This window comes from Hyalella azteca, unplaced genomic scaffold (genome assembly GCF_000764305.2).
Source record: "Hyalella azteca isolate HAZT.00-mixed unplaced genomic scaffold, Hazt_2.0.2 contig13779, whole genome shotgun sequence".
Taxonomy (NCBI): domain Eukaryota; kingdom Metazoa; phylum Arthropoda; class Malacostraca; order Amphipoda; family Hyalellidae; genus Hyalella; species Hyalella azteca.
The window spans coordinates 10,790-38,661 of NW_025943688.1; the positions used below are offsets into that span (position 1 = coordinate 10,790).

The 27,872-nt window shown below is 37.1% G+C and overlaps 2 protein-coding genes across 2 annotated transcripts in view; one reads left to right on the plus strand and one right to left on the minus strand.

The window, feature by feature from the left end:
* The first annotated feature begins 647 nt into the window (after window positions 1–647).
* LOC108680976 (sterol carrier protein 2) lies at window positions 648–21,581 on the plus strand. Its single transcript, XM_018169910.2, has 11 exons — window positions 648–809; window positions 1,198–1,327; window positions 2,559–2,752; window positions 3,048–3,238; window positions 3,475–3,709; window positions 4,349–4,481; window positions 6,588–6,710; window positions 17,073–17,229; window positions 18,080–18,167; window positions 19,093–19,198; window positions 20,081–21,581. The coding sequence occupies exons 1-11, from the start codon at window positions 723–725 to the stop codon at window positions 20,257–20,259; spliced, it is 1,623 nt and encodes a 540-aa protein (XP_018025399.1). The 5' UTR covers window positions 648–722; the 3' UTR covers window positions 20,260–21,581.
* A 318-nt stretch (window positions 21,582–21,899) lies between these two features.
* The window catches only part of LOC108680978 (calcium-dependent secretion activator), a 117,360-nt gene continuing 111,387 nt past the window's right edge, over window positions 21,900–27,872 (minus strand). Inside the window, exons 37-40 of the mRNA XM_047883831.1 lie at window positions 27,622–27,758; window positions 27,127–27,150; window positions 25,664–25,796; window positions 21,900–25,021 (exon numbers count right to left, since the gene is read on the minus strand). Of these exons, the coding sequence (XP_047739787.1) occupies window positions 24,926–25,021; window positions 25,664–25,796; window positions 27,127–27,150; window positions 27,622–27,758 (390 nt within the window). The 3' untranslated portion in view covers window positions 21,900–24,925. The remainder of the gene's footprint in view (window positions 25,022–25,663; window positions 25,797–27,126; window positions 27,151–27,621; window positions 27,759–27,872) is intronic.

Here is a 27,872-nt window from a genome sequence, read left to right on the forward strand (position 1 = left end):
TGAACTCGTAAAGCAGAATGATGGGGATGTGCAAGTAGGTTCCCCATTCTATAACTTCTGCCTCTATGCTCTGCAAGCCTAGTATAGAAATTGCATGGATCTACTGACATATGATGATGCACACTGCACATCAGCAATTAGAGGAAACAAGTAATTTTAATACTTGCATAAGTAATTTCTATATACATAAGTAATTTTAATACTTATATAGGTACTACGTACATTGCATGACACTGATAGCAAATATCACCATTGTTAATTATTGCTAATATAATTTTGAATCATTTGTGATTAAAATGTTTTCCCAAACTCATACAAATTCAGTGCTGTAAGATGGAAATAAGATATCTTGATCTGCTCTCAATTTCAAACCTCAACAGGGTAAAAATATAGCCTTTCACAAGTTTTTTTTCTATTTTCAATATTGATCAGCTGCCGTGATGGAGGCGCAGCTGCTGTTCTAGCCTCAGAAGAATTTTTGAAGTAACAAAAGCTGCATGACTTCATCAAAACAAACAATCAGCAAAGTTATAATAGAAAGTTCCAGGTTCAGGTCATTTTATTCAGTTTTATACCTGTATTTGTACTTGTTAATTTATTATTTGCAATTCCAAATTCCTACCTGATTATTCCACAAATACTTCTTTGTTCTCACTTGTCTCTTGTATAATAGTGCTTTATATTTCAGGTTATTTGCCAATAAGCATTAAAAATAACCAATCATGGCATCTGCCATAGCTCAGCACGCTAATGCCAAGGTTGTGAGCAGCCTCAGGCGTGTTTTTGTTGTTGGAGTTGGGATGACAAAAGTGAGTTTTTTGTAATAATTATGATAGGATATTTTATCTGCCTCGGAAAAAGTGTTCAGTTTACTGTTATATTTAATTATCTATTTATTAATTATTACCAGAATTGAACTACAGTATCCTTTATTGTGTGCTCATTTGAAACTGGGATCAAGGCTGACTCATTCTAATTTTGTGATATGGGAAGAGGGAATCTGCCATAGATGAACAAATTGTGTTTTGTGAATATAAATGTGAACAACAAACACCCAATTCCATTACAATAAAATCGAATCTATCTATAGTTTATGGACTGGGATAATTTCCTTTTTGCATTGTTTCATCAATGATTAACATCTTACTTGTTATAGTGTAGTTGGACCTTGCAAGCTAACACATTTACATTTTTCAGTTTGAGAAACCTGGACGTCGAGAGAACTTCGACTATCCTGACATGGCTAGAGAAGCTGTCACCAAAGCTCTGGCTGACTGCAGACTACCCTACACAGCTGTGGAACAGGCTGCTGTGGGATATGTCTATGGTATGTTCCAAACATTCAGCTGTGTGCTAAGCCTTGTGAAAATGTATAGCTGATTCTAAAGGCTAGGGCCTCTCTTTTACTTTCATTCATTGTGTACCTATGGTTGCAAATGTTACAAATATATGGTACCGTAAAATGGGGTAACTTAGACCGGCGGGGTAACTTAGACCACTTTTCGTTTTTTTAACAAAAACCCACACAACTCAAAAACTATTTGACTTAGAAAAATTTTGTTAATGGGCATTAAAGGCCTAATACTAACGCTACATAACACAATTGAAAGATTTAAAAAGTTTGCATATCTAATAGGTTAAAAAATTAAAAATGTGACCCACGAAAAAAAACTATTATTCAAAGCCTGTCAGAGTACCCCCTCCAATTTTTTTATTTTTTGGTTAAATAACTCCAGGTTTTGATGCATTGTAGTAGAACTCTTCTAGTTACATATGCAAATGACAAATTTTAGGAAAGTGTCATAGTTTGCAAATGGGGGGCGCCGCCCCCAAATGGGGTAACTTAGACCACCTAATGTCAGCCCTGACGGGGTAACATAGACCAGCTTGGAAGTTAATATAAAATTACCATATATAACATATATTATGTTTGACAGCCTATTTATGTTTTTTCTTTATGTTTCAGACTCTACAGAGTCTTATATATTGTAATTTTAACTTAATTTCCAAGCCAGTCAATATTACCTCATCAGGGCTGCCATTAGATTGATTTTACCACCCGGTCTAAGTTACCCCAAGAGCTGGGGTAACAAAGACCATCACTTTTTTTGAAATTACATAAAGACTATGAGAGGCAGGAGCCAGCAATTTATGGTGAGTGAAGCTAGAGTATAGACCTGTATTTTGCACGTTTCAATTCAAGTTTAATTTAGCTAGTAAAAAAATAAAATCTTCATTGTGGTGCTTTAATATTTTGGTATCGGACAGCAACCTAAAAATATTGACCGCATTCATCCTCGAATTTAGCTGTTCATATATTTCTTTCATTTGACGTGATGTTATACGATTATATACATTCACAGGGTTTACCTACTGTTAATAAATTTGATGTTTCAGATTTTTCAATATATGGTACTCTTATTTGTAAGTGTTTATCACTAAACTGTATAAATCAACTCCCAATTTTCTTCTAGATGGACAAGTCAGAAATATCATGTCTCCAAGAATAAACTGAAATTTATTTCTTTGAAATATTATTTTGAAATTTTGTTCACTAGGCGACTCAACATCTGGACAAAGAGCTCTGTACGAGATTGGACTCACAGGAGTGCCTGTCTACAATGTCAACAACAACTGCGCCACTGGCTCCACTGCTCTCTACTTGGCCAGAAATCTCATCCAGGGAGGCATGGCTCAGTGTGTCCTGGCGCTTGGCTTTGAGAAAATGCAGCGTGGTTCCCTCTCGAGTGTTGTGAGTTATCTTTATTGGTACATGTAATAAAAAGTTGAGGAAGGGGTGCAAGAGAATAATGGCAAATGAGTTTGAAAGTCTAGGTTCGTTAGCAAACCACACTTAGTGTGTGAAAAATTAGGTCATCAAGAAAAAATATTTATGATGAGAGTTTGTACTTCTTAATTTTCTCGTTTTTATGAATTTTTCCAAACTGGGGGTCGTTGTTTTAATGCCTTGATATTAGTTTGTTCATCCGGCCGGTAGAATAATAATTCTGTTAATGATTAATGTGCACCGTATCTTTTGTGACAAGTTTGAAGATCGCGTCAACCCCTTGGAGCGCCACGTCATGCGGATGGCCGAGTCATGTGGTCTAGAGGGTGCCCCCATGGCAGCCCAGCTCTTCGGAAACGCTGCCAAGGAGCACATGAAGCGTTATGGCACCTCGCCTCAACACTTGGCAAAAATTGCATTCAAGAACCATAAGCACAGCGTTAATAACCCGTGAGCATTGCACGTCACTCGTAATTATCTTTGAGAGGTGCTGTTTGCCTTTTCATCGCTTACCGTATTGCTTAACTCAATATTTCTGAAGCATTCTGCAGAAAATCGAGTTAAATGTAAATTTCTGTGTATCATAAACTGTTGAATACCATCTTTAATAATACATTAATGTTGTTTAAATCAACAAATTCATAACTACCAAAATATTTCTCAATTTGCCCCACTTTATCTCACAGTTACTCTCAGTTCCAAACTGAGTACAGCCTGGAGGAGATAGAAGGTTCTGCTAAAGTGTTTGACCCGCTGAGCAAGCTTCAGTGTTGTCCCACCAGCGACGGAGGCGCGGCCGCTGTTCTGGCCTCAGAAGAATTTGTGAAGCAACACAAGCTGCAGGACCGAGCTGTCGAGATCATCGGCATGGAGATGAGCACAGACCTTCCTTCTACGTTTGAAGGCGACATAATGAGACTGGTCAGAAATTAGAGTCAAGTCTTGTTATCATAAGTATCTCACTTGCTTTGTTGTTATTTGGTTACGAAACTATAATTTATTATTTTACTTTTGTATTAAGATTCGAAAAAGGTTGAGGCAGTCAAAAACAAAATTTGTAAAAACTCACTAGGAATTTAATTAATACTGTATTCGAAAGTTATAATTTATGAGGACAACAATGCAGTATTATTAGCGAATAAAATAAAATAAAATGAATAAAACATTCTTGGTTAAAGTAGGTGTATACTAGCATGTTATCTATAAGTAAAGTGTAAGAAGTATTCTGTGATTGGTGCGTGCCAAAAATATCATGTTATTCATGAGTTATTCTCGTAAGTATCTTATTGATCTAGGTTATTATAGTCATTGTCCGGTGGCCTTGATCATTCAGAAAAAAACTTCTATTTTTTTTGTCTGTCAAAAAGCGTCTCTACTTAGCATTTTTATTAATGATGCTGTATCAAGTTTTCAGATGATGAGAAATATTTTCAAACTGTTTGAATAATAGCGAAAATTGAAATCTTTCTTTGAAATTGGAGACGTTGAATCCTTGTTTTTAATGGTTTTGAGGAAATTAAAGCTGTAACGATCCCCCTGAATGTGTCCCATTGTGTACAGGTGGGATACGACATGACCAAATCGGCGGCACAAAGGCTCTACAGCAAGAGCGGTGTTGGTCCCCAGGACGTCCAAGTGGTGGAGCTGCACGACTGCTTCAGCGCTAATGAGCTCATCACTTACGAGGCCCTAGGTTGGTGGCTAATAGTGTCATCGACGATTGCGATACGCGCGTTTCAATTTATACATCCTACGTGTGATTCTGACTTTTTTTCTTCTAATTATTGAATATCAACTCTTATATTTTTGCATTTCGGAAGAACTGTTATGTCCCTCAGCTAGGCTATTGCGCGCTCCAATCACATTTCTGTGGTGCAATAAACATTAAGGTTAGGTGGTGTGATTTGGTGATATACTTCACATGAGCAAGTTGTTATCTGATTCAAGTTTGACCAAGACACGTTCTCATTCAGTTCTTGTTTAGTTGGTAGGCCATTTGCGCCAGCAGAAGGAAAGCGCATGTGAAAAGGTGGTAGCAAGAAGAGAGGAGAGGAGTTGGCAAAAGGAGACAAGTCTGGGAAGAAGATGTAACTAGGAATCCTCTAGATCAGTGGTTCCCAAAGTGGGCGATATAACCCCCCTAGGGGCGGTGGAAAGGTTTTGGGGGGCGATAGGGAAGAAGAGGGCGGTAGGGGGGCGGTAGTCCGAAGTCCATGTCAGAAGTTCGAACGAACGTTTGTTAGACAATTTGTACACAACACGTGCAGCACATGACTCCCAGCGATGGTGTTTTTCGTTTTTTTTTTAACCTAGCTCTCCTGGGTTTACGTCTAGGACAAATTTTTTGAATTTTGCCATCGTTTGTTTTTGCCATAGTTAAATGGCAATACGGGCCGAAATTCACAGTGATCACGTAATTTCTTCCAAACTGCTGAACAGATTCGAACGAAATTTTGAATTTACAATCCTAACTACCAAAAGGTAATGTTTAGCTCGTGAAAATTTTTTCGATTGTGCCTTCGTTCGCGAGTTTTTTTTTATTTCACCTTCATTCGTGTTTTTAAACAACAATTCGTGCTTAAATTCGCAGTAATCAAGAAATTTTTTCCAAACTACTGAACAGATTTGAACGAAACTTAGTATTTAAATACCTAACCTCAGCAACGGTGATGTTTACAATTTTTTCTCTTTGCCTTCGTTTGCGAGTTATACAGCTATACGTATACTGATTCTGATTTATAGAAGCCATCGATCGACCGGTATAAAAGATGGTCGTTCCTACTATATCTGTATAACTCGCAAACGAAAGCAAAATGGAAAAATTGTCACGAGCTAAACATCACCGTTGCGAGGTCATGTATTTATATACAAAGTTTCGTTGAAATCTGTTCTGTAGTTTAGAAGAAATTTCTTGATCGCCGCGAATTTAAGCGACTGATTACCCGGCGATACGGGCCGAATATAAGGAAGTGTGAAATCATGAATGACGGTGAAATGAAAAAAAAAAACTCGCAAACGAAGGTAAAATCTAAAAAAAAATTTTAAGTTAAAAAATCACCGCTTGGTAGTTAGGAATGTATATTCAAAATTTCGTTCAAATCTGTTCAATAGTTTGGAAGAAATTCTTTGATCAATGCGAATTTCGGCCTGTTTCGCAATATACGCGCAACTCACGAATGAAGGTGAAATTTAAAAAAATATACGAGCTAAACATCACCGTTAGGTTCTGATGAATACGTGTTCCAAGTTTCATAGTGCTGCGTTCATATGTTTGGGAGATATTTCCTTGATAATTGAATTTGGAGATTGGTCATGCGACCGGCCACGAGTCCAGCCGAAAATTTGCCCGCGACGTCCTTGGCTTCTAGTGCTGAAACAGTTAAAACAACTGAAAAACATACTGGTTCACTAAATGGGGTTCTATTTGTGAAATACACATTTGTCTTTAACCTTTATCTTTTAAATTGCAGCGTACTAAATTTCAAGAAAGTGGCGTATGTCTGTGGGGGGCGCTAGAAATTCACCGGACCCATCGCGCATACTGCTAATATCTTTCTCAATGGTCTCTTATTATTTGTTAGAAGAAATGCAGTGTTAGTTTTTCGTACGCACTTTCCTGTTGTTTCACCGTGATTACTTTCATTGTTATGTAATTCATTGCTCGCAATCACTCGTATTTTTTCCATCTCGTCATGTGCTGAATACACAGTGTGTCCTATAATTTCTAGCAAGTATCAATTGATCTAAATATGTAATTTTTACTCATGTTTATCGAATAATCATGTTAATCATGGTGCAGGTTTGTGCGGTGAAGGCGAGGCAGGTCGCTTCATAGACGCAGGCGACAACACGTACGGGGGGCGCGTGGTGGTCAACCCGTCCGGTGGCCTCATCTCTAAAGGCCATCCGCTCGGCGCCACGGGTGAGTAATGCAAAAATGAGATAGCGATGGATTAATTATGCGTGAGTGGGTCATCCTGACACAGTTTTGCCCGGAAAGAGGGCGGATCAGTGCTACGGGTAAAACGTACAACTTTTTGGACAACTAGACTTATTGATTTTTATGAGTGCATTTTATTTGGAAACAATATGGAAATGCCAAATTCGTCAACATCAAAATTTAATTTAGTATGATTTGACAGTAGCACATCTTTTTTCAGTTTTTAACGATGTATTTTGCTATTGCGAAATTATTGTATGTACGGTATGTCACAGAATTTATCAATAAAATATAAACCATGCATTTTCATGATGAATAATTCCAGGCTCCTTCAATATTCCATTCAATGTCTTATGTATGGTGGCAATAAAAGAGATAAGTTGTTTGAATTATATACGTATGATTTGCGTTTTCTTTTTAATTTAAAAGGTTATTCAATAAAAAAATCAATAATCTTTTTCATCCAAGCTTTTCTACTTCCCAATAAGATCTCACTTACGAAAGCCTTTATTCAATATCATTCTTGTATCGAAGCAGTATAAATTGATGGTATGAAATATTCAAATTCAAAGAGTAGGTAAATATACTAGGTATATTAATTCTACGATGTAAGATAGATATCTTTGATGGCTTTTGAGCTACTTTGGTGAAGAGAAAGACGCCAGTCGTTCCCAGATACCCCACATAGGATGTGGACTGCAGCTTTCTTAAATAAAGCACAGTACTCTGGTCTGCTATCCACGATATTTCTATGTGTAGTATGGGAACAAAATCCAAGCTTTCTATTAGAATATTTTAGTTTCTCTTCAACATTATTATTATCACAAGTAGCTAAGATCGAACCGTGTGAACTATTGCATCAGCAGAAAGTTGGCTGGCAATACAAGCTTATCCAGATACGATCTGTGCGTTATTAGAGATTGAGTCATCTGCGCATGCGGCGCGTGTAGAGAATTCTAGATGATGCACCTAAGCAAACAAAAGCCACTGTCACGGATGTCATCTTCACAAGATGAGATCATGAGAATGTTATTTCAGGTTTTTCTATCTATAAAATCTCCATGGATTTCATTCAGTATATCTCCCTGAAAAATATTCTCTGGTTACAGGGGCGGCCTGGCCAAAGAAATTCCAGAATAAGCGGCTCTATTTTACGTTATTATATTTCAGTTTCAATGACAATTACCATTCAGAACGCTATGATGGTTATTGAACGCTTTGATGGTTATTTGTTGTGTGATGAACTTGGCAATGATTTGATAGTATACATTAATTGATAATTATGTCATACTTTTCAAAAAGGGTTGCGCAATTCAACTGTAAGTTGCATCTCTCTCCTGTTTGATGCTGATTTGGTGTAGTGGTGAAAGGCTCCGGTTTGAGTCTGGGAGGCAAGGGTTCGAGACCTGCGCTGAGGCTTCTGACGAAGTCGCCACTTCAGAAAACATCCTATCAAACTTTTGCCCTCCATACCCGTAACAATTAGCTCAAACAAAAACGTACTCACTGTAAATATCTGCTGGAAACCTCTTTTCTGCATCCATGCTGAATTGCTGATGGAGTCGGGTCCGATATAGAAAGTGAAAGTGGCCTCTGGGCCAATGGATTCTTTATGGCAATCATGTTATTGTAAAATTAAGAGCACCATCGCAAATTAAAGCAAAACCAGTTAATCGTAAATTCGTAAACTTCCTTTACATACGTCAACGATCGAGTATTTACGATAGTCGTAATGTTTGAGAATCAGTCCCCTGTTTCGTCATTCGAGCGCCGTTCTTTCATCCATTCTTCACTTCGTAATTTTTTTTCTTTCATGCTTTTTTATCGTCGTTTCTACTCTAGTTTTTTCTATCTTACCCGAGTCTGCAGTTCAATCGTGCAGGCCCAAACATGTACTCCCTTGTCTGTATCCAATGAACAAGGGACGTCGCAAATAAAAAGGATCTGGTTAGGAGCACAATCTTGTGGGTTATGGGGAGCGGCGCGCTAGACGGAAAAATGACTTGATGCTGGTATCTGGGATAAACAAGGGTGGCGTTCGATCAACACTGCTACAATAGCTACACAGGAATGAATAACGAAAGTCATAAATGTAGCTTTTGACCTTTGAGGGATCCTGTTGAAACGTGAGTGTACATGTTTTTTTATCATTGCGAATGAATTGTATTAGTTATATTAAAAGAAAATGTCCTTTGTCCTGGTGATCGAATATATACCATACGTAAAACTTGTCACCAACTAAGATAGTGGTTTTAAGTTAGCTTTATTGTAATAATTACATATGATAGCTATGGATTGCCCCATATGCTAGCCAAGTTTACCAAGAGACATGAGACTTAGTAGTGCTTGCACACGGAGATAGTGCAGACGGCTAGTAAATCTGGCTAGTGTCGGACCTGTCGGTCGCTTGGTGACTATCCGGCAAGTAACACGAGGAGAGAGGTGCCGCAGCTACTAGCAGACTAGTTACTTCTCCAGCGCAGAAATCAACACATCGTTGTCCCTCTCAGTCGCGTCTCGGGCACTTGCCGGCGCATGCCTCTGAAGCGACTGAACCCCCCTATACACGAGGATAGTAGCGTGGATAGTTCAAGCGGCGGATGAACTAGCGGCTAGTACTATCCCTGTGTACAGGCACCTTTAGTATCGTGTCCTTCGGTATTCCCTGATCATTCTTTCTTCTCGTTATTGAATAATTATCGGCTTTCATCGACTAAGGGTCACTTTAGAATTAACAAACTTGAAATCGCTATGAATATAATGTATTTGAAATTCTGTAAGTGCGGACTATTTAGGTACTTGCTTTCAATGCATGGAATGCTCAATACTCTCGACGGCCTTGGAATTTCGTCGAACACTCGAACTCTCACACAAACACAAGGTTAAGGTAATTAAGGTAATCAGTTGAAGCGTGTACGAATCTGTCCATGAATAAGTGCTCATAACATTCTAGGTTTGAATCTTTTAATAAATTAGCAAAAAATTATCACTTATTTATAATATATAGGCAGACAGGCTAGCTAAGTAAGTTAAGTTATTCACCATTCGCATTTCGCGCTCTGTCTCAGCAGTCATCACATCATTATTGGGCAGCTTAGCAGCTAGGTACAATTCTACATTACATACCTAGCCTAGTCAATTTAGTCATAGTCAAAGTGTATACTCATGCTCTGAAAAGCTCTAAGAGTAGGGCCAACCGTGAACCGTCCAAATGAATTATTTTGATTGTACTGTGTTTGGTGTTACTACCACTAGGTACTATCCAGTAAAAGCAGTAGGAATGATGTTAATGAATTATGCTATTAATGATAGTCTGGAGAATAGTCTTGTTCCTTTTGTATATTTTGTATGTCTCATTAGTCATAACTCAAAAGTCAAAACTCATATATATAAATTGTAATCAATGTCTGCCAAAGTTATAAGTACCTACCTAAATTTTATGAACTTTTTGTAGGTACCGGTAGCCCTAATTTGGAATATTGGGAAGAAGTTATCTAGAATTGCAGGTAAAAACAATCACTTAACAGGTGATTTTTCAGAATCATGGGTAAAAATGCATTTTCAATTTTTTACTAAAGAAATTGAACAAATGCTATAGGAATGGCTGAAATTGGTTAGATTCATAGGCATTTTGTCCAATTCATGGGTGGCTTCTAAAAGTTCTGTCTAGAGCTATGGTTATTGGTTAGGAACTTAGGGTAAACACACCATATTCCGACACTTTAGGGATGTACCTAGCAAGAAATGAATGGCTATAAAAAGATCACCGCCAATCATCACCGTATGCGCAACTTGAGTTCTGATTACTTTACATCACTCTCAAAACACCACACTCTGCAGTCCAGGATGGAATTCTAATTTCGGAGGTTCATATATTATTTCAATCCACCAAGAGTCCAAGACCACTTCTTCTATCCAACATTGTTATTTGAGGCAAAAAATGAACTTCTTAAAGGCTTAAAACACGCATGCTAACTTGCTCAGTTTCTATAAAGTACCTAATCACTTGGAAGTTGTAAACCTGCATCTATCACTCAACAATTAAAATTAGACTTATAAAAAGTATTAGTTAGTTGAAAATTTGTCTACCGCAATGAACTAAACTTCATTAAGTAATTATAACTACGCTGCAAAGCAGAGTTTCACACACACGCACACTAAACATCATGCACACTAAACACGCAATTCAGAGTTCAGACAAACAGAACTATATATCACGTGGGCCAGCTTGCAACTGAATTAAATAGGTACCTACTAACTTATTTAGGAAGTACAGCCGTTTCAAATGTGCTCAGTTCATCAATTTTCATTGCAGTGGAAGGTGGTGTAACGCGGTGGTAGGGTTGGTATTTTGATACGTTTTCTTATATTGACATGAAAATATATTACCTATACAGAATTCCACACTGCTATGCACCACTGTGCCAGCAATGGTGAAATGTCACAAACTGTTGGCATATTCATTTAAAAGCCTTTAGAATTCAAATCTACAAAATTGCTGAATTCCGACACTGTGTGTGACTAAATTTAGCATATTTTGAGACTATTTCTGACCGCTTCAAAACCATAATTCATAATTCCGACGCCCTGTGTTAGAATTCCGACGCCGTGTTTGAGCTGTATCGGAATATGACACAGCTTGTATCCTTGGAACAAACTGTGTGTGTCTAATTCTGAGCTGTGTCGGAATTGGTTTTTATGTGTAAAACCATCTCTTAACTTAATCATCTATTAATTTATTTACCACTTAAAATCAGCAAATGCAAGTATACTTAAAAAATTCCTAATATATTCACAGACTTATATAAAGAGTCTCAAACCATAATATTCTTTCTACACAAACAATTTATCACTATTTGGTAGAGCAAGGTTCACTATCAACTTTGACACGTATTTCGATGTTCTCACTGGGTGACGTGGACTTTTGCTCTGAGGATCTTAACATTTTCCCGCCATACCTAGTGTTGACATCACTATTTTGACCATCTATGCATGCGTGGAACTAAGACAAAGCTTAATATAAAGGAAAAAGTTGAGAAGTACGTATCGGAATTACCCACGATGTCGGAATATGGTGCGTTTATCCTATATGGATTTGCAAGCCGTACTTCCATTTCTTCAAGCCATGAATTCCCTATCCTATATTGGCCATAAAAAGCCATTTACAAAGCTTATTTACAAAGTCCGTGCACGTGTTATCCCAAATCTCAAAGTTTACCATATAAACATTCAAACAGCATTTAGCAACACTAACATTTGTCTTCACTTGAGTAGCAACTGAGAATGTGATATGCAGTCTGACCGCTTTGATGTGACTGCAGCTCTGCAATCTCCAAGGAGATGTTTTGGGTTGACTTGTTGTTATTTTATTCTGCAGGATATTTTGGTACCGTAAATGGGGTTACTTTGACCGGCGGGGTAACTTTGACCACTTTTCGTTTGTTTAACAAAAACCCCAAAAACTCAAAAATGATTTGACATAGAAAAATTTTGTCAATGGCCATCAAAGGCCTAATACCGTAAAATGGGGTAACTTAGACCGACGGGGTAACTTAGACCACTTTTCGTTTTTTTTAACAATGTTGGGGGTCAGCCCCTCTAAAGGTCAACGGTCCGGCCGGTATAGTACCAGCACGTGAAGCCAAGCAAAACAAACTCAGGGAAAAAAACGGAGGAAGAACCAAGCAACATGTATTAAATATAATCAGTGGTACATGAAGGTGAAAGGTGCAAAATTAGTTGGTTAGTAATGAGACAGCCCAGGGCTATGAGTGATGGGGTGAACCTAGCATGTGAACATAAATAGCCAGCAGCCCAAACTGGTTTGAACAGTAAAGAATAAATAATAATACATGGTAAATAAACTAAACTGGGCCAGAATAATGATCAGTAGCATAAATCAAATCAAGAATAATGAAACCAAGGAATCAAGGGCTCAAAACGGGTCCTGGGTCAGGCCTGGTCCATCAAGTGGCGTCCGCACCAAAGAAACAAGACGGCGGTGGTCTTACTTGTGAGTAGCAGTGGGGTAGACTCAACTGGCACGTTAGGGCAGCTCTGACATGAGTTGCTGGACAGGACTTAAAGAGGCATCCACGCTGGCCTCTAGTGTCAGCTCGAGTAGCTCAAGAGCAGCCCAAGAATCGACTGCAGTGTGGCTCAGTGGGCCCGAAGCTTGCCTGTCACTCGTCCAGAACTGGCATCAAACTAGCTCAGAACTTGCCGGAATGCGCCCCAAATTGGCCCAGAATATGCCCCACATTGGCCGCTCTGCAAAAGTGCAGGAACAAGAACACATAAAACCTATCCAACAATAACACTTGGAAGTTGAAACACATAAGTACACTAGGAACACATAAGAACAAATTGATCTACCTAATGCAAAACTGTAAAACAACTTTAAGAGATCATTGATTATATGTACAAACATTTACTGATAACATTCAATAATTAAAATTTAGGACTGAGATGCGTGGTGAGAGTATTCCCCTTACTCACCTATTTAAAGAGCCAAGAAAAGCATTATCAGCAGTTCAGCAACAGGTCAGTCTTGATATCAGCATAGCCAGAAAGCAGGTTCATTTAATGCAGCAGGTTAGTCAGCAAAAGGCACTAGATCAGAGAAGCAAATCTGCCTTGGTCAATAACAACCCATGAAGAAGATGACTTGGCACAAAAATGACTTTAACTGGCTTTAGTATTCTGAATCAATCAAACATTCAAACACTGGGGACAAAAAGAGAGAATTAATTGAAAACACTTAATAAATCATTCATTTGCCTAAATGCAGCCCCTAACAACAAAAACCCCCACAACTCAAAAACTATTTGACATAGAAAAATTTTGTCAATGGGCATTAAAGGCCTAATACTGAGGCTACATAATACAATAGAAAGATTTGAAAAGTTTGCATATCTAATAGGTTAAAAAATTAAAAATGTGACCCACAAAAAAAAGCTATTATTTAAAGCCTGTCAGAGTACCCCCTCCAATTTTTTTATTTTTTGGTTAAATAACTTCAGGTTTTGATGCATTGTAGTAGAACTCTTCTAGTTACATATGCAAATGACAAATTTTAGGAAAGTGTCATAGTTTGCAAATGGGGGGTGCCGCCCCCCAATGGGGTAACTTAGACCACCTAATGTCAGCCGTGACAGGGTAACAGACCGGCTTGGAAGTTAATATAAAATTACCATATATAACATATTTTATGTTTGACAGCCTATTTAAGTTCTTTATTTATGTTTCAGACTCTACAGAGTCTTATATATTGTAATTTCAACTTAATTTTCAAGCCAGTCAATATTACCCCATCAGGGCTGCCATTAGGTAGTCACATTTCCCTCATAATGGGGCGGCGCCTCCCATTTGCAAACTATGACACTTTCCTCAAGTTTGTCATTTGCATATGTAACTAGAAGAGTTCTACTACAATGCACCAAAACCTGGAGTTACTTTACCAAAAAATATAATTGATTTTACCACCCGGTCTAAGTTACCCCAAGAGCTGGGGTAACAAAGACCATCACTTTTTTTGAAATTACATAAAGACTATGAGAGGCAGGAGTCAGCAATTTATGGTGAGTGAAGCTAGAGTATAGACCTGTATTTTGCATGTTTCAATTCAAGTTGAATTTAGCTAGTAAAAAAAATGGCATCATTTATAAAAACAAAAGTGGTCTAAGTTACCCCATTTTACGGTACTGAGGCTACATAACACAATAGAAAGATTTAAAAAGTTTGCATATCTAGTGGGTCAAAAAATTAATAATGTGACCCACAAAAAAGAGCTATTATTTGAAGCCTGTTGGAGTACCCCCTCCAATTTTTTTTTTTGGTAAAATAACTCCAGGTTTTGATGCATTGTAGTAGAACTCTTCTAGTTACATATGCAAAAGACAGATTTTAGGAATGTGTCATAGTGGCGCCGCCCCCCAATGGGGGAACTTTGACCACCTAATGGCAGCCATGATGGGGTAACATTGACCGGCTTGGAATTTAAGTTAAAATTACCATAGGTACCTATATAACATATTTTATGTTTGATACACCTATTAATGTTTTTTCTTTATGTTTGACTCTACAGAGTCTTATATATGGTAATTTTAACTTAATTTCCAAACCGGTCAATGTTAACCCGTCACGGCTGCCATTAGGTGGTCATATTTCGCTCATTGGGGGGCGGCACCCCCATTTGCAAACATGACACTTTCCTAAAATTTGTCTTTTGCATATGTAACTAGAAGAGCTTTACTACAATGCACCACAACCTGGAGTTATTTTACCAAAAAATAAAATTGATTCTACCACCTGGTCAAAGAAACCCCATGAGCTGGGGTAACAAAGACCATCACTTTTTTTTAAAATTACATAAAGACTATGAGAGGCAGGAGCCAGCAATTTATGGTGAGTAAAGCTAGAGTATAGACCTGTATTTTGCACGTTTCAATTTAAGTTTAACTTATCTAGTAAAAAAATTGCATCATTTTGAAAAAAAAGTGGTCAAAGTTACCCCATTTTACAGTATAAGTGTTGAAGTACTGCAGATTGCGGAAGTTGAAAATTTTATGGAACACCATGTTTGCGAGATGCAAAACATGAATTTTTCAATCAAACAAAAATACATGACATTAGAGCCTAAAGATTTTGTACCTATTGAAATTATGCAATATTAGAGCTGTGATATTTCAGGAAAAAATTAAGACTTTTCCAGTTCTGGTCAAGGTGTGGAAAAAACCTACTTACGAAGTTGCAAGCAAAACAAGATATAGAAAACAACTAGTAAGCAATTATCTGAAGATCTATGAGCAATAAATTTGCATTCAAATTTATGTCTTCAGAAGATTTTGCCAATGCATTTATCATTAAATGCCACTTTTATTTCCATTCTAGACTCGTCACGGCATGGACTCAATGGAGCCATAACTTGAGCTACCCCACTATTATTGGAACCGCAAGATTTCCCTTAGATGAATTACCTCAAATGTAGTTGTTGACACAAGTGTATGTTTGGGCCATGAGATTCCAAATGTGGAAAAATTTGTCACTTTGGAGCTGCTTTATTTCATCTCATTTTACTCCTCACAAATAATGCCACCACCAATAATAATAATAATAATAATAATAATAACGGTTTCAGCAGTTATTAGGCCATAGGCTTATTAGCAATTCTTAACATCGCAGAACATTAACAGCTTGTTGTGGTCTCAAACTCACAACTCACTGCTGTAAATTCTGCTGAGCTTAACAGCCCGGCCTCCTTTCCGATTCTGACCAGAAACTGGCACTCTAAAAGTCCCAAATGCTCTAAGGATGTATTATAAATGACTGTGTCACTGGTTCAAACTGAAGCTTTCCAAAATTTCTCATAGAATTATTAGTTTTGAACTCCTCTTTTTTATTTACTAGCCAATTTCTTGAATATATTTATGGCTTGGTCAAAAGTCATCAAATTTCTCATGTATATACTCCCTGAGCCAGCTGGCTTTCCAATTTGTACTCCTGACATTAAGCCTATTGTTCTCTCATTATCTTGACATGAAACCTATCAAATTCAATGGAGTTCAAAGGTAACAATAGATTTTTCTTTCCTGATTATCATGTAATTAAAGATAGAACTCATTTATTTTGTTAATGTTGATACAAAGTATAGTAAGCTTTTTTATTTGTCTAAACTGTTATCTATTTTATTGTTCATTTTTTTTATTAGCTCCTTTAGCATTTGTTCCTTCCAGTTGTTTCCACCCTAACTGGCACTAGAAATAATTTAAAGGCAAAGCAAATTAACAATTACCACATTATTTAATACAGTAACCAAACCAGCAAGATAATCAATTCAAAACTTACAAAAAAAAATTTTTAAGTTCTGCCATTCTAAGATTTATTCTTTTTTAGGTATAAATTTAATCTTCCTGTCCACATGCAATGTTTTAACATTTTTATGAATACTGTTGTACCCATAAGTATATGTTGGTATGATGTGTGGATTTTATTATAGAGTAGCTGAGCATGAAGGTTGGAGTGTAATCTACTTGTGCCACCACCATATTGCTCCCTGGTGTTATTCATTTTCATATTTAGAACTCTTGTCACACAGACCAATAGATATTCTCAAGCTTGAGCTTCCAGTTTCAGACCTGAGAATTTTTAGAACATTAGTTTAATTGTTAAAAAAATTTCAGCATTAGACTGGAGCAACAATCTTTTTATAAAATGTGGTCTGAACCATTTAAAATTTCCTTTTATGTTCAAGTTAATGTAGGTTTGTTGTAAAACCTGTGAAATTCATTTCGAGTTCTTTTGTACCTACGAAATTTATTTGTATCTCATTTGTTTCCTAAACAGGGATAGCACAGTGTTGTGAACTGTGCTGGCAGCTGCGTGGTGAAGCAGACAAGCGCCAAGTTGAAAACGTGAAAGTAGCTCTGCAGCATAACCTTGGACTTGGTGGAGCTGTGGTTGTTTCTCTTTACAAAATGCCACAGTTTGATGGAGAATCTAGGTAAATATCTGAAAATTTGAAATATTTGTTCAAGAAATTGTCACAATATTAATTAAAAATTGAGCATTTAAAATACCTTGTTCAATTTGTCTTGTTTAGTGCATAATGTTGATACAAATCTCAAGTTCTACATAACAGTCATGATTTATCATTAGTTTCTGACCAATTTACCACAGTTAAAGATTCCTAGTTAAGAGGAATATTGCATGAATTTTAACAACCTTATCACTATAGGAAAATTTAAATTCTTCAATTTATTGATTATTGTTGTAAAAATGTGAAAGAGCAATTATCTCAAATGTATCTGCTTTTCAATGTGATGCGAGGAGCATCTGTAGATATGATTGCATTATCACGGCTTGGCCTCTACTTGCATGCCAGGAGATTGTAGAGATAAGAACCTCATTGTAAGTATAGCCAAGGCTGCCTTAGTGACCACACTTACCAGATACAGCAGCATGGGTGCTCTAAAGTGAGCCTTCAAACAATTTCATGTCAATGTTTGCAATATTTTTTTTAACATCATGTTTCAAAATTATTTATTTCACTAGTTTTCACTAACAGTAATGAAAAACTCATGAAGACACATTAAAAATGGTATAAAAGTCAATTTTCTACAAACTGGAAACTAACAAGTATTCAACATTATTGCATTCAACCTGCAGTTGCCTCATATGCCTTTGTCACTGAAAGACTTGGCTGCTTAAGCAAGGATGGCAGCCGATTCTCTGGGTCCACTTGTCTTGTTCGTGCTCTTTCACAATATAGAAAACCTTGTTTTATTATAGAACTTGAGTATTGTGTAAATTTGTATAAAAATTTATTTTATAATAATGTTTTTTTTTTTCAGTGACAATGAGGACTTCAAAGCTGTGGAGGAGGTGTTTGAGGTGATGCGAGCAGCGCTGGAGCGCGATGGCAAGAATCTTGTGAAAAAGGTCAGTCATATTAACACGTTGACTACAATTGCTTCATCTTGTACAATTATTTCATTTTTTGTACTTTTTTTATGCAGGGTTGCCAGACGGTCATTTTTTCCGGACAAATTCCGTGATATAGTTTTCTTAATTGCGTTGGCTGGCTAAAATTTATGATAGGGGTACTTCCTAATTAAATTTTAAATACTGAAAAAGAAAATAAATGGAATTTTTATAGTGGAACCTACAAATAAAGTAGTATACATTGAATTATCGGCCTTTTTTGTTCTCGGATTTGGCCGATTTTAGGCAACCTGAATTATGTACCACTACCTCCTGGAGAAATACATTTCATGGTACGCATATGTACCAATACGTAGTCAACGTGTTAAGTAACCAATGACTGTTAAATATTATTATTTTAGTCAACTTTTCATCTTATGTGTATTCTTTACTCTCTCTGGTACCTCTTTTTGACTTGAAATTCATGCTCAATCTGTAGTCAGATTTTTTATAACACTCTGGAATAACCACAAGCTAAAATGTAACTCCCCCTAGATCATGGCATATTTACATGGAAGCTATATTGCCTTGGTCTGTCATTGTCAAATTGTCTTGCATTTGGCAAATTACCATATTAGTTCCTGGGGACAGAGTTTGTTGAAGTGCTCATAGACAGTCAAGGTGGACTGAAAGACACATTGAAGCGCTAGTGAATACTTAATTATGTTATGGACACGTGACAAAACAAAATGACTAAGCAAGGCTCTAGCTCCAGCCAGCAAAGGTGTTGCTCGAAAGGCTGGGTGGTGACTGACTTGTCAGTGCTGAAGGCATTGCATAGAACTGCAGGTGTGACATACGCAATCAATGTAGGAGCTGAAAGAGGTGACATAAATTGGTAGGTCAGTGCTGGATACCGTAGTAATTTATGATTATTCTACAGGCTAACGGCATCTTTAAATTTGTGGTCACAAAACCTAGTGGAGGAGAAGAGACTTGGATTGTTGATGTCAAAAATGGCTCTGGAAGTGTCACCCGAGGAGGTTCAGGTAAGCTAATAAAATCTTAAATAATTTCCTAGTCTAAAGCAAGTATATTTCCTGCTTATATTTGAAGATTTTTCCTGGTAATGTTACTTCCATGCAGCAATCGGTTATCTTGCTCATTACAATGAAATAGGTTTGTTCCTAAATTTAGTTTGTGACATTTTGCTAAGTTAGAGCATTTAGTTGTTTCAATGGAGATTATTAAACCGTTTGATGCAGACAATGGTAACATGCTTATTCTTTAACTAGTAGTCATTAACAAGGATAAAAATATTATAATAAAGACCTAATTAAGTACAAACAAATTCAATAAGAATTCATATTGATTGTGTTATGAGTGGGTTAGTAGGAGCCTAGAGATCGTTGTTACGTGAATAAATGGCAATGCGAGTGAGTTATGATATAAGTGAAGATGTGGTAGTATGAGGGAATTGTTTTATGTGTGGGGAATGGTAGTGTGGGGAGTTATGGTGTCAGTGAAGATGTGGTAGTGTGAGGGAATTGCTTTGTGTGTGGGGGAGTTATGGTGTCATTGGCGGGTGAAGAAAAAAATTAAATGACAATGCTATATCCTAGCTCAAACTGCAGTGTCCTGACGAGTGAATGTGTGGAGAGAGACACTTATGTAAGAATGTATGTGTGGAGCGAGACACTCGTGTAAAAATGTATGTGTGGAGAGAGACACTCGTGTAAAAATGTATGTGTGGAGAGAGACACTTTGGTAAAAGTGTATGTGTGAAGAGAGACACTCGTGTAAAAATGTATGTGTGGAGAGAGACACTCGTGTAGAAATGTGTGTGTGGAGAGAGACACTCGTGTAAAAATGTATGTGTGGAGAGACACAGTCGTATAAGAATGTATGCCGCGAACAATCTGTTTTGACAGGCACAAGTGACGTGACCATCACCATGGCCGACTCTGACCTCCTGAAGCTGCTGCACGGGAAGCTGAACGCTCAGAAGGCTTTCTTCATGGGACTCTTGAAGATCAAAGGAAATATGGGCCTCGCCATGAAACTGCCCGACTTCCTCAAGGATGCTCAGAGTATCAAGGCTAAACTTTAAGACACGTTATTTTTCAATAGAGGCATCTTGTTCCTGCTTCGTGGTGCAATAAAATTTTGTGGCAACTGAGCTTATTTATATATTGTTTTGATTGATATCTTTCTGATGAAACACTGTTAAACTTTTGAAAAGTACGGTACTTGATTTTTTTATTCTATGTAATGTTTGGAATTTTCCGACGAGGAGTTTTAATGTCAATCTTAGTGGGGTATTGAGATATTTGCCATTGTATAACCAAACTTCTATTTCTGTTGTACGCGAAAAATTATTTCCACGATTTACATTTGGGCCTGCATTACTTCTAATGTAGCGTCAGAGTAAAGTTTAAATTTTTGTGCTTTCATTCATCTTTAACAGGCCAGGTAGTGAGAAAATTTTTTAATTTATTTGTCCCGGCAATTATCCAACCAGAAACATAACCAGAAAAAAACTCATCGCAAAAAATTTCAAACATCCAGACTTCATTTATTAAAATAGTTTGGAAATTTATTTAGTGAATAGTTTTGATTTGTGTTCTCCTGGAAACTTCATCTTCCGTGTAACTTTCTAACCAAAAAACATTAAACTTTAGCAATTATTGTATTGTTACAATGTTCGTGGGATGAAAGTAAATGTTGAGGTAACCATGGTGTCTACTGGTATATAGAGCTTCTATAATATATTTTTATACTGAAGTCCACTGCATCTTGCAAGAGTATATTTTAGCTATGTGTGATTGGTGAGTAAATCATATCATTGTTTAAATTATCTGGTGTTCTATAACAACACTAGGGTTTGTTTGTATAAGTAAATAGTTTTTATTTAATTTTTAATTGACGCCTGCCTCAAAAATGACACTGTATTTTGGGTCGCATGTGGACTGTTTTTATTAAAGGACTAATACGTCTTTAGTCCTCTTGCTCCATCTTGTAGTTTGTAAGCGCATCTTATTTTTCCAGGATTTTAAGACTTCATTCAGGTAGATTAAATTCATGGATTGATGCTAAATATTGTGTCCTTATTCGCGTGAAAATTTGTATTCTGATTTGCCTTCACGTTATATTACTGCTCTCCATGCACAAAAGTCACGTGCTGTGAGCTTGCATTGCGTCAGCTCTTGAAACTTGTTTACTCTTTTGAAATCATTATTTACTCTTTCATCCTGGACTCCTTACCTTGACCGGGAGTAACTCTCTAAACTGAAAGAGTCTTCAATTCTTCAAAAGGTGCACCCTTTGTGCCGTATCTATGGGGATTAGGAATTTTTAATTGGGGAGTATATGTTTGGTGGGAATTCAGAACTTTGTTGTACACTTGTTGCTTTACATTAAAAAATTAATCAGTGTTGGTTTGAATTCCACCTGAAGAATTTCAAAATATAAATTAGATTTACATTTCTCAGTGAATTTCAGCTTATTCATATTTATATAATTACCTCAAGCGGAAAAAACCTGGAAAAATAATAAATGAGTGATACATTTGATGCGAGGTTTCGTTTAAGATTATATAAAACTTGATGTGGTCGACTGTTCAGATTACGCAATTAAGTGTAATTCTACACAAATTTCACCTGAGCGTAATGGTGATAATTTCAATTTCCGCGCACGGTATATCATGAACGCATCTCAAAGTAAAAAAAAGGTGGGTTTGATGAAACTCAATTAATTCAATGGTTTATTAGGTATCTATTGGCCACTGAGATCTTGTAGCTGTCGGCATGAACATCACTACAACAACGCTAGCCGACCACAACTGAGGCCAATTTACAATATGAAGGAAAGAATAGATTAGCATAGTGAAGGTTGGGTTCTCACCTCATGCAATGCCCCATATATTGATAACCACACACTGGCATGCACGAAGTTCACTTCTGCAACGATGGAGGAAATAATGTCCCGTCTCAAGCTTATCCCCAAAACTATCTATCGAAGTCCAACGTATTTGCTTCAAACATATGTGTTACTGTGATGTATCGGCAAGATGAGAGCATCGAGCAGCATTGACTGATCAACTCTCGTGACTTGTGTTGCACAATATTCCGGTAGAAAAATTGAGAGAAAGCAGTTATAGGTACCGAAAGCAAGATGTATGCCACAAAAATGGCTCTAGTCCGTCAATTTGTGTGAAGCTCGGCTTGTAGTCGTTGCCCAGAACGGGGATCGCATTCTCATACAAAAATAATTTAAAACTAACAAATGGAATCAAACATTCGGTATTAAAAGTTGTCTATTTGAATTTAGTTAAAGCCTGAATTCCAGAACAAAGAAATTAATTCGCATTCAATAACTATAGTTCACTAATTACTTCAATTCATTTCTGGACAGTTTCACGGAAAAACTCCGCGCAAGAGAGGGAAGGGCTATAAATAGCGTTGAGTTATCGAAGCACTGAACGGCGACTGGAAAGGTATCCATGCAAGAGGTATATTATCTTTATCGTTAGCCATTCGCATCATTACTGATTATATGAATTTTAAATTTTAGATTAGCAGGAGTTCTTTACTCTGAGCTAATTTACAAAGATTATATGGAGGAGCTGTGCTCGGTTACAACTTGTCTGTTGCTACCCAACAGCATACCCGTCGTTCTGCCTTGCCTTGAAACCTACAATGCACTCCGACACTCGTAATTCTATTCTAATATACAAGCAGGGAGCAATGGGAATTACACTTATCACTGGTTTTAGCCAATCTTACTTTATTCTGCATTGGGAGAACAATTGCGAAGTAAACAGGGAAAAGTTTCCGACCTCCAGCAAATTGAGATGTTGAAGTGATTAAACCAAAGTTTTCTTTAATTAATACGGGATCACCAGTTATTTCTAACAGACAAGCTACAGGAGAAGAAGTGAGGCGCCTGAATATTTGAGAGAATGACATTCAAAGAAGTATCTTTATTTGGTTGCGTCGATCTTGAGGTTGGCATTCATTAAGTTTATTGTAAGACTTTCTTGGGTTTTATTATTTGTGGTAGAAAAATGATGCGTGATTAGAATCCATCATAAAAATTAGTGTGAATATTAACTTTATACGTCAATTCTAGTCATATTATAGCGGTGATTCATCAAAGATCAAATTCCGAGTTAGAAACTACATTACGTTATCATTTACAGTGAAATTTTTCTGCCATGATAGCTGCAACATTTTTATCTGACAGCTATCGGGTGCTGAAAATGTTTATGCTCAACTCCAATCTACCGCGAAGAATAATTCGTTTATTCACGCTTCATTCTGTATTGTTCTGGCTTCATCAAACCCATAATTACAACGGCAATCAAGTGTCGGCAAGTTGTGAGTGACATATGCTTATTTGCTGCAACTCAAATGAAAAAATTTTCAGTGTTCTGCAGTAATTCTCATTATTAAAGCTAAATTATTTGTATTAACGTACAACAAATGGACTTAGCTCTAGATCTAGATTTGTGCTCCAGAAACTGGAAAGAAAAATTAAGATTAAAAAAGAAATATGAAAAAGTTGTACGTTTTAAGTAAAGAGGGTTAAGATTTAATTTTGTTATGGAGTATCTACTTATTTCTAGATAAATATTATCCGATCTTTAAGGCCAAGTCATAAGGGTTGACGGACGACTCGACTCGCACCTTGTATAAGGATACAAACGAGTAACTTACTCCCACTTGTGTGAGCTCTTGACCTACGACACATGTGTGTTGTACATACATCTTCAATATTACTATACAAACCAATATTATACAGACCATCTCACGTACAAACAAAATTTAGCTCAGAGCTATTTCCTAATAAGAAATCTATGTAAGAAGAATGATAACAAATTTATAAACATGTTTAGTGACCTCAAGCACTGGTCGTTCAGTCAACAATTTTCGTACATTTCCCTATCTCTCCTTCGATCAACTCAGTAATTCGTATATAACACAGATGATTGCAGTCTAATGAATCACTGAACCAACTCGAGAACCCCAGCATGCATCTGTCTTTCCTAGCGCACCTCAACAAACTCCTGTGCCAATCACTCTGGCGACAGGCACTACTTGATCAACTTATTCGAGAAACCCCACAGAAATGGAACATAGAAATTCGTTACATTATTGTATATGTAAAACGCAACTGAGCACAACTTCTATAGGATTATATTAGTACAGGGTATTTGTGGTAAGAATGGTCCGTCAGGTGTTGGCGGCGAATAATTTATTTGCGGCATCCGCGAATTTATCAACAACTCTACTATAGTTCCGTTAGAGGCACGGTACTCAGAAAATTTACACGAGAATACATGCTATTGTCATACATGAAGAATGAGCTCCGGGTTATTACGTGGCATGCAATCTGAGACTCCACTTGGTCGTGGTGAAATAGAACAGTCATACATTCCAGATACATTGCAGCGACAAAAAATTTTGCAAACATCAATTGATGACCCAGATGTCATCAATCATGACATTTGGGCCTACTCAATATTGTATTTACAATAATAGCTGGAGTTCTGATTTTTTCATTGTCATGTTGACAATCTTAGCATCTATAACTGCGCCTCACTTGACTTAGCTTTTAGTTAACTCGCAGAGACAGTTTTCGTCATTTTCCATTTTGCTTGTGGAAGAATCCAGAGATCATGTGTTAAGTGTGATGAGGAGAATTCGAGTTTAGAAGAAACACACGAGATTGAATTGAACTATGATAAATACATACAAACAACGTAATTTCATGCTTTAAAAGAACCCTCCTAGTTTACCGCCAAAGCCCTTGCTGAAACCTCCTAAAACGTTGCCCACCTTGCCGGCCACGTTGCCAGCCACGTTTGACACCTGTCGAAAAGAAATTATTTTTTTTTTCAGTTTTCATTCCAAATATAATCTCAGTACCGCGAAATAATTTGACCGTAGGATTTCGGAGATTACTTTACGGTTCCAAACCAAATGCAATCGAAATTATTCAACCCTCTACCGCCTCATGTCATTCTCCGGGATCATAACTTTAAACTTAAATACGACGTAGACTATTGAGTGTAGCAACCTGAGGACGTTTGTACGCAACAGAGAACATTGTAAAGTTGTCCGTGGCGGCAATCATCAGTGCAAGTCATTTTGCGCTCACTATAGCAACGTATCCTTTTTTGGGAAGTAGGCTTGTAAAAATATTGCTCAGGTTACTCATGTCAGGCGGTAAAAGGTTAATATTAAATCGACAGAGCAGTATTATTACAATAATTCTTCAATAGTAATCTATAATTGGAAAGTCTATTATACTTCAATACTAATTATGAGTGAAGTTTTTAATCTTGAATTTCCTAGCTTTCTCTACCACTGAATTAATTTATTGCATAGTATTTTCGTATTGATTATTTGAGATTGCTTCAGTTTCGCTCATATTTAATGGAAAACCGGTGTCCTAAATGTCTATGCATACGAAAAATATACTCAAATCTTCGCGTGGATTCAATGCCTCACCTCGGCTCTGACGTTGGCCACTACATTGGCAGGGTCCTCGGAGAGCGTGTGGCTGAGCTGTGATGCCACTTTGCTCTTCATTTTTGGTTCTGCAGCGCCGCCTTCTTCGTCCAAAGCGCCTTCAGTCAACTCACTTGCACGAGAGATTAAAATAATAAGAATTAAGCTCTAATCTACTTTGTATTCGTAAGATTTCATGCGGGTACAACTCAATATTCACTTGAGTGATGGGCCAGCCAGAAATCTGCAGATCCAAAAATGAATTCAACATTGGAAAATAATGAGCGATAAAAATGTGAATATTAAACTCTAAGAAGACTCAACAAGACGCTGCATGAGTCTTTGAGCCGAACTGAAATGTCATGCCTCAGAAAACTAAGATACACCATAGAGCGTTCTAGTGCAAATTATTATTATTGTTATTAATATGCAAAAAACGCTGTAGTTTGTTCAAATATAATTTTTGAAGTTGCGTCAAAAGGTCGTGTCAACCTACAAAGTTGGAATCTCTTAGAATCATTTAATAAAAGAGTTCATGAAAATGAAGAAAAAACGTAGCAAGTTGAGTTCTCAACACGAACCTAATCTAATTTCTCGGCCGAAATTTGTATCGATCTCTGCTTTAACTACTAATATAATTACGGCGAACAATTCTTCGGCGTGCTAAACGATTTCTTTATTCATTCATCAACATTTCGTGACACAACCTTTGAGTATTTACAAGATCATTTTGCAGAGCAAAAAATTCGAAAGCATGCAACGAGGCGAGTTGTCTCTCGCGAGCTGATCATTCCATTTCCAGTCATCCACTTTTCTTCATCCGCGCAAAAATTCAAACTGTTAATTAATTTCGTAAGGAATTTTATAGAATCGCAAATAGAGAGCCATAACTTCAACTTGTTAGCCTAATAAATAGAACGAAATTACATTTTAGGTAAAAAATTCAATTCATCAACAACGTAAAAGGTATTTTTAGAATCAAGTTATTGCGAAGACAACATATATACCGCTAGAAATGGAGCGAGCAATTTCAATTGAAACAAACTTCGGACGTATTGAGCATCCATTTAGCAGTTGACAGATATTCGCGACTTTTTCTCAGGTCAAGTTGAGTTTTAAAAAAAATTGTATTACATAAAATTGTTCTAGATCACATGGATAAACGCGAAGTAAATACAGCTCGCATAATCACAAATTAGCTTGAAACGTAAAGCCGCGTCTCTGATCGAAAAAAAACTGAGGTGGGCGTGCAATCCGGATAAATGCTTGGCTGCCAAACGCATGCGCGTGTGCAAATTCTGCAAAAAATGCAGTTCTGGAGTGTCGTACCGTCAACTGCATACATTTTCTATGATACTAAATCTAAAAATAAATTCAAATTTTGAATAATAAAAGAATGCATAAGCTTAGAAAATCGTCGATAGGCGATGCAGTGCAGGAAATTCATCATATCATGTACTCACTGAATGTCGTCATCATCGGCTCCACTAAAGTCGCAAAGAACGGGACATGTTTCATCTCACTGTCTTGCTCACATTTTGTGGCGGTAAGAAAAATGATCCTGTCCTGACGTATTCAGTAGGCATTACAAGGCATTATTTTGTGCCGCTAAAAATAGAGCTGAAATTTTGTAAAAGAGACGGTACCTTGAAAACTAATCTTGTATCATTAGGCTTGACTTGGTACGCGAATCCACCTGCGATACGTATGAATGATTTCGTGCGTAGAAATTCGCTTGAAATGCTATTTGATGTTCATGCGATTGTAGTCAGAAAAAGCTCTTAAATGTTGGCGCCCGATAAATTTTTTGTATTCGGTCTAACCTTTAGTGAGTATGAATATGCGATGGCCTTATTTTAAAAGGAATTAGGAAAGATAGTAGATATTTTTGGTATGGATGCCAAAGCATTAAATATTTATAAACACGTTAATGGTGCATGAGGCGAACTGAAACTCACTCGTCGTCCCCTCGATGTCCATCGATCAAAACACAGGCTGCCTCCTCTGTGGTCATGCGTTGGCTGATCGTTTGGAAGCTCTTCGTGTTGAGCTTTTCTTCTTCGATCCCGTTAAGCTCGAAGTCAGAGTACATTTTCTGAAAATAGAAAGGCTTTCAGGCAGAATGCCATGATCGCAATTTTGGTCGGAATTTAACTAAAACTGAAATTTAAAGATTTGGAAAAATGTCAAACATAATTTTCACTTAAGC

What these genes read in the sequence shown, in the direction of transcription:
- LOC108680976 (XM_018169910.2), top strand. Translation starts at nt 723, where the DNA reads ATGGCATCTGCCATAGCTCAGCACGCTAATGCCAAGGTTGTGAGCAGC. An exon ending in AAGCACAGCGTTAATAACCC is followed by an intron (nt 3,239 to 3,474) that starts GTGAGCATTGCA and finishes TTTATCTCACAG; the next exon opens with TTACTCTCAGTTCCAAACTG. An exon ending in TGTCACCCGAGGAGGTTCAG is followed by an intron (nt 19,199 to 20,080) that starts GTAAGCTAATAA and finishes CTGTTTTGACAG; the next exon opens with GCACAAGTGACGTGACCATC.